The sequence below is a fragment of the Nicotiana sylvestris genome, chromosome 9 (genome assembly GCF_000393655.2).
Source record: "Nicotiana sylvestris chromosome 9, ASM39365v2, whole genome shotgun sequence".
NCBI classification, from domain to species: Eukaryota; Viridiplantae; Streptophyta; class Magnoliopsida; order Solanales; family Solanaceae; genus Nicotiana; species Nicotiana sylvestris.
Window position 1 is genome coordinate 148,081,510 of NC_091065.1, and position 11,524 is coordinate 148,093,033.

The following is an 11,524-nucleotide window of genomic DNA, read 5'->3' on the forward strand; positions in this document are numbered from 1 at the left end:
AACTATATTCCCTTGTTCTCCAGGTGGTCCAGGTGGGCGCCTGATTGCCAAATTTTGAACTTTATTCCCTTGTTCTCCAAGTGGGCGCCTGATTTCCAAAATTTGAACTATATTTCCTTGTTCTCCAGGTGGGCGCCTGATTGCCCAAAACTTGAACTATATTCCCTTGTTCTCTAGGTGGGCGCATGATTGCCAAAACATGAACTGTATTCCCTTGTTCTCCGGGTGGTCCAGGTGGACGCCTGATTGCCAAAACTTGAACTGTATTCACTTGTTCTCTAGATGGGTGCCTGATTGCTAGAAACTCGAACTATATTCCCTTGTTTTCTAGGTAGGTGCGTAATTGCAAAAAACTTAAACTGTATACCCCTGTTCTCCAAGTGGGTGCCTGGTTGCCAAAAACTTGAACTATATTCCCTTGTTCTCCAGGTGGGCGCTTGATTGCCAAAAACTTGAACTATATTCCCTTGTTCTCCAGGTGGGCGCTTGATTGTGAAATCTTGAACTTTATTCCCTAGTTCTCCAGGTGGGCGCCTGATTGCCAAAACTTAAACTGTATTCCCTTATTCTCCAGGTGGTCCAAGTGGATGACTTATTGCCAAAACTTTAACTGTATTCCCTTTTTCTCTAGGTGGGCGCCTGATTGCCAAATATTTGAACTATTTTCCCTTGTTCTCCAAGTGGGCACCTGATGGCCAAAACATGAACTGTAATCCCTTTATCTCCACGTGGGCGCCTGATTGCCAAAAACATGAACGATATTCGCTTGTTCTCCAAGTGGGCACTTGAGTGCCAAAAACATAAATTGTATTCCCTTGTTCTCCAGGTGGGCGCTTAATTGCCAAAACTTGAATTGTATTCTCCTGTTCTCCAACTGGGCGCCTCATTGCCATTATTTGAACTGTATTCACTTGTTCTCCAGCTGGGCGCCTGATTGCAAAAACTTGAACTACATTTTCCCTTGTTTTTTCAGGTGGGCACATGATTGCCAAAACTTGAACTGTATTCCCTTTTTCTCCAAGTGGGCGCCTAATTGCCAAATCATAAACTGTAATTGCTTTTCTCCAGGTGGGTGCCTAATTGCCAAATGCTAGAACTGTATTCCCTTGTTTTGTTGGTGGGCGTCAGATTGCCAAAACTTGAACTGTATTCTCTTGTTCTCCAGGTGGGCGCCTGATTGCCAAAACTTGAACTGTATTATCCTGTTCTCCAGCTGGGCGCCTGATTGCCATTATTTAAACTGTATTCACTTGTTCTCCATGTGGGTGCCTGATTTCCAAAAATATGAACTATATTCCCTTGTTTTTCAGGTGGGCACCTGATTGCCAAAACTTGAACTGTATTCCCTTCTTCTCCAAGTGGGAGCCTAGTTGCCAAAACATGAACTGTAATCCCTTTTTCTCCAGGTGGGCGCCTGATTGCCAAAAACACGAACGATATTCGCTTATTCTCCAGGTGGGCACCTGATTGCCAAAAACATGAATTGTATTCCCTTGTTCTCCAGGTGGGCGCCTGATTGCCAAAACATGAACTTTATTCTCCTGTTCTCCAGCTGGGCGCCTGATTGCTATTATTTGAACTGTATTCACTTGTTCTCCAGGAGGGCACCTGATTGCCAAAACTTGAACTACATTTCCCTGTTCTCCAGCTGGGTGCCTGATTGCCGAAATTTGAACTGTATTCTCTTATTCTCTAGGTGGGCACCTGATTGTCAAAAATTTGAACTATATTCCTTTGTTTTCCAGGTGGGCGCCTAATTGCCAAAAACACGAACGATATTCGCTTATTCTCCAGGTGGGCACCTGATTGCCATAAACATGAATTGTATTCCCTTGTGATCTATGTGGGTGCTTGATTGCCAAAAATTTGAATTGTGTTCGCTTGTTCTCTAGGTGAGCGCCTGATTTCCAAAACTTGAACTTTATTCCCATGTTCTCCAGGTGGGCGCCTGAATGCTAAAACTTGAGCTATATTCCTTTGTTCTTTAGGTGGACCAGGTGGGCGCCTTATTGCCAAAACCTGAACTGTATTTCCATGTTTTCTAGGTGGGCGCCTGATTGCCAAAATCTTGAACTATATTCCCTTGTTCTCTAGGTGGGCGCCTGATTGCCAAAAACTTGAACTGTATTCCCTTATAATCCAGGTGGGCACCTGATTGACAAAAACTTGAACTGTATTCCCTTGTTCTACTGGTGGGCGCCATATTGCCAAAACATGAACTGTAATCCCTTTTTCTCCAGGTGGGTGCCTGATTGCCAAAACATGAACTATATTCCCTTGTTCTCCAGGTGAACTCTTGATTGCCAAAAGTTGAATTGTATTCCCTTGTTCTCCAAGTTGGCGCCTAATTGCTAAAACATGAACTGTAATCCCTTTTTCTCCAGGTGGACGCCTGATTGCCAAAAACTCAAACTGTATTTCCTTGTTTTCCAGGTGGGCGCCAGATTGCCAAAACATTAACTATATTCCCTTGTTCTCCAAGTAGGCACCTGATTGCCAAAACATGAACTTTATTCCCTTGTTCTCTAGGTGGGTGCTCGATTGCCAAAACTTGAACTGTATTCCCTTGTTCTCTAGGTGGTCTAGGTGGGCGCCTGATTGCCAAAACATGAACTTTATTCCATTGTTCTCCAGGTTTTAACAATCAAGCGTCCACCTGGACCATTTAGAGAACAAGGGAATGCAGTTCAAGTTTTGGAAATCAGGCACCCACCTGGAGAACAAGAGAATAAAGTTCACGTTTTTGCAATTAAGCGCCCACCTGGAAAACAAGGGAATACAGTTCAAGTTTTTGGCAATCAAGCGCCCACCTGGAGAACAAAGGAATATAGTTCAAGTTTTTGGCAATCAGGCGCCCACTTGGAGAATAAGGGAATACAATTTATGTTTTACGTAATCAGGCGCCTACCTAGAAAACAAAGGAATATAGTTCGAGTTTTTGGCAATCAGGCACCCATCTGGAGAACAAGGGAATATAGTTCAAGTTTTGGCAATCAGGGGTCCACCTGGACCACCTGGAGAACAAGGGAATACAGTTCAAGTTTGGGCAATCAGGTGCCCACCTGGAGAATAAAGAAATATAGTTCAAGTTTTGGGCAATCAGGTGCCCACCTGAAGAACAAGGAAATATAGTTCAAGTTTTGGCAATCAGGCGCCCACCTGGACCATCTAGAGAATAAGGGAATACAGTTCAAGTTTTGGCAATCGGGCGCCCACCTTGAGAACAAGGGAATAAAGACAATTTAGGGGGGGGGGGTAGGATATTTTAACATTTTAATACTGCGATGTGTACCTGTTGATACATATATTCATTGTCTTAATATTTGTAAGAATTATTATTTTTCTGTGTTGATAAATCTCAAGATTATCATTATAAAATTCAATTTCTTTCTCTATAGTTAATAAAGCTTTATTACGCAGATTATTATATCTAATTATATTTTTGCAAATTTTAATATTGTGTTTAACACACTATTTTTCTATTTGTGTTACAAAGGTGTTTAATAGATCTCCATTTCTAGCTGTTATAGAATCTTATGTAATGAAAAGTATTATGTTTCATTTATAAAAAGATTTTATTAACTTGATGTTTAATCATTAATCTGAATATAAATCTAATTCATATAGATCTAATATATCAATTTCTTCTGATACAATTAGTTCTGTAAATCCTTGTTCCATTATATATATTATTTCAAAAGTAATTAAAATATCATAAATTTTTTTTAACATCATTATTAAGTTTGTTAATGATATATAATATAAGTATTTTGTAGTTAATATTTTCATCTAATAGATATGTGTGGTTGTTCATTTGGGTTTACTTCTATTTATCCTTATCATGTGTTTACTAAACATATTCCCTCTAACCTCTTTGTTTATCATAGAGTTTATCATATTTTAATAAGTTATACTGAACAATCTTTTCTGGTCACTACCATATTTTTCATGCTTCAATCATTTACCCTAACAGCGCCTCAACTCTGTGTACTCCCCTAAACGGCTTCCTTGCCTACTGGTTTCCACTTTAGGATGGCATAGTCTGGGCTTAACTACTCTCAGCATTATTAGACAGGCAAACTTTCTCAAGATGTTCTTTATAACAGTACTATAACATGATAAACAATTATGATATTCAAGAGATTATAAGGAATATAAGAGTTTAGTTAAACATGATAATGAATAAACTTACCTGTTCTTGTAATTCGTTTGAACGATCCATAGCTGTTTGAGATACTTGTAAATAACTTCAGATATTTCTTATAGAGAGAGAAGATAAGAAAGAGAAGGTGAGGGTGAGGATGTCCTCTCTTCTTCTGATTTACAAAATATATAGAAAATTTAAACGACTCCTACTGTTCACAAATGACTCTTACTATTTACATTATGACTCTTACTATTCATGAACGACCTTTACTGTTCATGATTATGACTCTTACTATTTACGACTTTTTTACATGACTCTTACTATTTACTTTATGACTCTTACTATTCATGAACGACCTTTACTGTTCATGATTATGACTCTTACTATTTACGACTTTTTTACATGACTCTACCCTTTACATTATTTGTTTTCAATAGCTGCCTCCTTCTTTTGTCTTCTTGCTGATATCTTTATTCTAGTTGGACTTCTGGTACTTGGTTATCTTCTCCGTTGCATTTCAAACATATGTGGTCTGGATATTTGTGTCCCACTAGCTTGCAGTATCTTGTTAATAATTCATTAGAAATAAATTCCTTCTTTAGAGCTCTTGTAGTTGGCTGTACTTCTGGTTTTAGCAATGATAAAATCCATTTTTGGACTTCATCCATATCTCCTTGTCGTAGTTCTTTTGAGTTGGCATATATCATTAGCAGGTCTCTTGAATAATAGCTCCAGATAGCATTTCCTTGTAGATAATTGTTGGCTAGCTCTTGAATAATAGTTGCTATGCCAATTATTCTTTTGTTGGCATAAAAACTTGGTATCTCAATTTTCGATATTTCTGGTTGTTGCTCTATTTCTTCCGGTATTATCATATCTCGTGTTAATCCTATCTTTACTACCTGTATGATAGGTTTTATTTCATCGTATAATATCTCAGCGGGTGTTGTATAGAATTTTATGAAAAATAGGTTGCCTTTTGTAATTCTTATTAAGGTAATGAATGCTTTGTATATTTCTGGTATTCCACTTATCTCTTCTCCGTCGTAGGTATATACAGTGCTAAGTAACCCGTAGTTGTAACATGTCTTTACTAGATTGGCTTTTGTTTTTGGTTGGGCTATTAGCCTATTATATCCTTGGAGTTTTCGAGTTATATAATCATGTGTTGGATCTGTAGTAGTAGCTGCTCTGGAATTTAGGTTTAGAAATGTTTGAATTTTGTATATATTCTCAATATATGTCTGAGTAATATGGTTGTATATCTTTTTGTTGTGATGTAGGCCGTTGGCATAGGTTGTGATTTGTGGGGTCATAACTATTGCTTCTTTTGGCCTTTTTGATGTAAATGGTTTATCAAATATATTGTTTAAATTCACATTGGTATGTGGCTTCTTGTTCACCTGTTTACTTGTGCCTGCAGCTGTAGGTAAACAAACTTTGTCATGGGTTTTATGGAGTTTCTCAACATCTCCTTTTATCTCTAGAAGTTTCGAGTCTTCTGATCGACTTAGCTCCGCATTTTTATAGTCATGTTGCTGACTTTCTAGCTGTTGTAATCTTTTGCCCATACTATCCATCTGTAAGGATAGAGTAGTAAGGATTGCAAATATATCTTTCGATTCTTGGTTTTCATCAGTTTGAGTACTTTTGTCTTGATAAGTAATCTGCAATAACATTTTTGTCAGTCCGTATTACTTCAATTGTAAATGTAAAATTTTGTAAATTCAATACAAGTCTTCTTATTTCCTTTGTAGTTACTGAATCTTGTACTTTCCGTGTTATCCACCATTTCACTTGTGTATTATCTGTTCTTACAATAAACTTGTTACAAAACAATATATGGCTCAAATGCTATCAAACATTTATATAATCCAAATAGTTCTTTCCTATTTATATCCCATTTTAATTGTGGTTCCGTGTATGATCCTGAATAATATCTACAATGGTGTTCAATTTTTTCATTATCATATTTATATTTTAGAACTCCTCCGTAGTTGTGATCACTAGAATCAGTTTCCACTATGTATGTGAACTGTTTTTTTTATCTGGAAAATATAGTTTTGGTAATTTTTTACACATATTTTTGATTTTCTTTATATGTATTTTATCTTTTTTGTCAAAATGGTATTCTACATCCTTTTTTAATTTTTTCTGTAATGGTTTTAAGTTTTCTGCTAATTTAGGGATATATTCTCTTACTTGGTTAACCAATCATAAAAATGATTGTAACTTCTTCTTTGTATCCAGTGTTTCATTTAAGTTAATTATTTTTTGTACTATATGAGTTTGCATTTTTATTCCATTTTTACCTATTTGTATACCTAAGAATTCTATTTGATTCTTCATTACATCCGCTTTCCTTTTACTCAAACTAATTCCTGATATTTCTACAATGTGTATGAATTTTTCTAGTAATTTTATATGTTCATTCTCTGTTCTAGAATATAACAGTATATCATCTATATATATTATACAATTTTCTAATTGGTTAAAGTAGTTATCCATAAAATGTTGGTATCTTCCTGGTGCATTTTTATATCCAAACGGTAATACGTTCCATTCGTAAAATCCTTGTGGTACTGTGAATGCTGTTAACTTTTTAGATTCGTCTTCTAGTTTTAAATGGTAAAATCCCGATTTACAGTCAAATTTACTGAAATAGTTATATCCTTGTATTTGTCTGATTTTTAGTATTTTATTTGGTATCGGATAATTATATGTTTTTGTTTTTGCATTTAAATTTCTATAATCTATAACCATACGGCTTTTTCCTCGTTTTTGTTCACTATGCTTATTTACTATAAATGCTGGGCTAGTATGTTTACTATTACTTTCTTGTATGTACCTATTGTCTAATAATTCTTTTATATGCATTTTAAATTCTGTTAAATCATTAAAATTGTATTTTAAAGGTTTTTGTGTTATTATGCTATTTTTATCTATTAGTTCAATCTTTATTTTTATTTTATGTTTTTCCCATCCTTGGAGTGGATTATCATTATATAGTAATTCTAATTTATCTTGTAGTGGTTTTATCTTATTTATTGAGAAAATGATTATTTCTATATTATTATTGGTTTGTATTACATTTTCTAATTTTTGGGTAATTTTTTCACTTCCCTTAATCCAGGGTGTTGCTTTTCTTACTTTATTATTTACTCTTTTTGCTCCTAATTTTTGCTTACACGGGGTAGTAAACCACCAATGTGTTTTTGTTATAATATGTGGGTATAACTTATCTAAAAATGGCATTCCTAATAATATATCTTTATTTGTGAATTTATAACTATATATTTCTTCTATGGTTAATATTTTATCCCATATTTGTATTTTTAGATTTCTTGCTTTGTATGTTATCATACTTCCCTCATTGTTAAATCTTGTTACTACTATGGGGTTTTTTTAGCTTTTCCCATTTACTTTCTGGTAGACAATTATGTCTACACATGTTAGCTTCTGCTCCTTTATCCATCATAGGTGTATAATATCTATTATAATATCCTTCTATTATTATTTTGGCAAGTATATATATTTTTGGCATTATATTAAGGTTCTTTTTATTATTATTTTCTTATTTTCATAACTTATCGTTAATTGCCTATCTTCTAATTTATATGGTTTGACTTTTTCTAACCATTTTATCCCTAGTATAATGTTTTTATCTCCTTGGTATATTTTAAAATTTATTAATATTTGTATTCCTCCAATGATTAATTCCTTTTCAGTTGTTTCTTCATTTTTTCTTAATGCTTTTGGTAATTCTGAATTTTGCTGTTCTATTGTCACTATCTCTTGTTCTGGTATTAATTCTCTTATAACATAATTCTCTTCCTGCCCTGTATTTATTAATATTAAATATTTTCTTTGGTCCATTATTCCTGTTATATAATAATGGTGTGGGTTTATTTCTTCTATTTTTTGTTCTATTAATTTTTGTGGAGTTATATAATTTATTCTTCTTGATGTACTTCTTGATGTACTTATTCTTGATGACGTTTCTGGCATTTCATTATTTATTCGTTTTGATGTGCTTAATCTTTCTTTTACTATTTCTAAATCTTCATCCATGTCCATTTCCGTATAACTGTAATCATTGTTGTCTATAACTGATACTATTCTTTCGAATGGATTTTCTATTTTTATTTTATTTATTTTATTTTTAGCTGTTATCTTATGTTTTGTTGTTAAGACATATAGATTTTTACATCTTGCTGTGAATATTTTACTTCCTGGTGCTAATTCTATTCCAGACATTTTCCAGTATAGCACTAATGATTTATCTATATTTTTATCATCTATTGCTACTGAATAGTTGGCACTTACTATAAATTTAAATTTTTGGTATATTAAGTTACCTCTCACTGCACTTATTATACTCTTTTCTATGGGTTGTACAATTCTATCGTCTGCCAAGTATATTTTTATAGGGGTATCTATTCCTTCTCTAAAACATGCTTTTATTAGTATCTCTGTTCCTCCTAAGTGTACGTATTTTATTGGATTTTTTGCTTTTATATCTTGTATTTCTTTGTTTAATAGTTTTTTATTTAAAATTGGTATTCTTGCTTTACCTTTAATGTATTTACAGTCTATTATGTGTTCTCTTTGGCTTACTACATAGTATTCTTCTTTCTGTCTTTTAAACCAATTCTTTATTGTTGGTACTTCTAATATTTTGTCTATGCTTAGATCCATTTCTTTTCCTTTTATTTGTTCAAATATAGTGGCATCAAAAATTATTTTTTGTTCTGAAGATTGTTCATCTTGGTGTTCTTCTTGTTGTATAATTTGTATATCTTTTTCAGTCATAATTTTCTTCATCTGATTCATCTATTTCATTATTACTTATTTCCTATTCATTTTCTGAGAACTCGTTTTCTGATATCTCATATATGCTGTCTTCACTGCTCAATTCATAATCTACATATTCTATTTGTGTATAATTATCATTATCTATCATTATTTCAGTAATTTGTTTCTTCTTTGGGTTTTTCGGTAATCTGCAATCTTTAGCTAAGTGTCCTAGCTTTCCACAATTGTAGCAAGTACATTCTGTTAGTTTTTTCTTTTTCCTATATGGTTTTTTATGTTTGTAATTTTTTACATAATATCTTCCTCTTGGTTTCTTATACTTATATTTTGAATATTTTGATTTATATCTCTTTCTTTTTCCTTCCTTTTTGTAATATTTATCTGTGCAGCCAAATTGGGGTGCTATTCTACTTTTGCAGCATGCCAGATTTTTTACTAATATTTTATCTATTTTGATATTTTCTTTATATTTTTTACATAATTCTATAAACCGATTTTGTAGAAATTTTATTCGAGCTCCTAGAGTATCTGCTAGTTCTGCTTCATTCCAATTTTTTTATTATTTTTGAGCTAAATGGTTCTGGTAATTTTGTAAAATATAATTTTCTTATCTCCTTACTTTCATCTGGACTATATGTTCCTTTATAATAATAGTCTCTAAATGCACAAGTATATTCATCTATGTAACACATATTACATATTGCTAATTTTGTCATTAAATTTCTATTTGTAGTTTTTTCTTTATTTTGTTCTTCTACTTCTGTTGTCATACTACTAAACTCATTTCTTATTGCTATTTCATATTTATTCAATATATCTGTAACTGTTGTTGCAGCTGTACCATCAAGTTTTTTATTACTTCTTAATGTATCTAAGCTTTCACTTGACAAATTTTGTAACCATAGTTTTACCCTTCCTATAAGTGTCCTTTCTATATATCCTGGTGTTTCAGCTATTGCTATTTTATTATCTATTAGTTGTTTTGAGATGTACCCTATCCATAATTGGATTGTTTTATTTATATCTGCTACACAATCTAGATCCAAAAAATTACATTGTTCAGTTATCTGCCTTGGTGTCCATTTTCTATTTAGCCTTTTATCCCATAATGTTTTGTTTCTATCGTATGAATCATAACTTACTCTGTAATAGGTTGGGTTTAATTGTCTTGGATTTTTTACTCCTGGTATGCTTGGTTTATCCTCGGCCATATCACCTGTGTTTATTTCTGGGTTTGTTTTTATCTTTTCTGTTTTTTCTATAAGTTTTGTGTACGTTTCACTTGTTTGTGAATAGTTTTCTACTATGTCTTTGTCATCATTACTTTGGTCATTTATTTCATTTATACTTATATTTGGCGGATTATCCTGTACTTTTTCTAACTGTATTTTGAATTTTTCTATCTCATTTGTCAGTCTTAGCTCTTGTTCTTCTTCTTTACGTTTTTCTTTTTCTTTTAGTTTATTAGCATATAGCTGTTTTAGCATTTCTAATTCTTTTTCTAATTCTGTTATTTTAGTGTTTTTTACTTCTTCTATCTGTTGTATTTTTTCTTTAGTTTGCTGTTGTATTTCTTTAATTTCTCGTTTTCTGTCTATTTCTTCGTTTTCTTTTGTTAGTCTAACCATTGCGGTTAAACTATCTTCTAGTTTTACAGTTTGTTTTTCTTATATCTTCTTCCTAAGTTGGAAAATATTATTGTTATTTTTAATCCTTCTGGATTTTCATATGTTTTTTCTTCTAGTGCGAATTCTTCTTTATTCATCTTTTATTTTTAAGATGGCAAATATATTTATATTCTGTTTTAGATATTATATTAATTAATTCGGACAGCCTAACTTTGTTTATTTTTGTAATACTTAGGTATTCATATTCTAGGTATAGTTTTTTCAGTTTCTTTCTTATTTTCCTTGATTTTTTAGTTATTTTAATCTACATATTTTCTGTAATTGACTCACTGTTTATGGGTATTTCTTGCGGATTTGTACTATTAATGTCAGTGTTACTTTCCATTATTTCGTTTCTTAAAGTAAATGTTTATTTATACATGGCTCTGATACCAATTTGGGGGGGGGGGTAGGATCTTTTAACATTTTAATACTGCGATGTGTACCTGTTGATACATATATTCATTGTCTTAATATTTGTAAGAATTATTGTTTTTCTGTGTTGATAAGTCTCAAGATTATCTTTATAAAATTCAATTTCTTTCTCTATAGTTAATAAAGCTTTATTACGCAGATTGTTATATCTAATTATAGAATTGTATTCCATTGTGATCCAGGTGGGCGCTTGATTGCCAAAAACTTGAACTATGTTCACTTGTTCTCCAGGTGAGCGCCTGATTGCCAAAGCTTGAACTTTATTCCCTTGTTCTCCAGGTGGGCGCCTAATTGCCAAAACTTGAACTACATTCCTTTGTTCTCTAGGTGGACCAGGTGGGTGCATGATTGCCAAAACATGAACTGTATTTCCTTGTTCTCCAGGTGGGCGCCTGATTGCCAAAATCTTGAACTCTATTCCCTTGTTCTCTAGGTGGGCACCTGATTGCCAAAAACATGA

General features: G+C 32.8%; 1 protein-coding gene across 1 annotated transcript; it reads right to left on the reverse strand.

The window, feature by feature from the left end:
- Positions 1 to 4,617: 4,617 nt before the first annotated feature.
- LOC138876893 (uncharacterized) lies at positions 4,618 to 5,826 on the reverse strand. The gene has a single exon (XM_070156015.1). The coding sequence runs from the start codon at positions 5,824 to 5,826 to the stop codon at positions 4,618 to 4,620; it is 1,209 nt and encodes a 402-aa protein (XP_070012116.1).
- Between the last annotated feature and the right edge of the window lie 5,698 nt (positions 5,827 to 11,524).

Bases quoted from the DNA above. Each gene is read 5' to 3' on its own strand.
- LOC138876893 (XM_070156015.1), bottom strand. From the start codon at position 5,826: ATGTTATTGCAGATTACTTATCAAGACAAAAGTACTCAAACTGATGAA.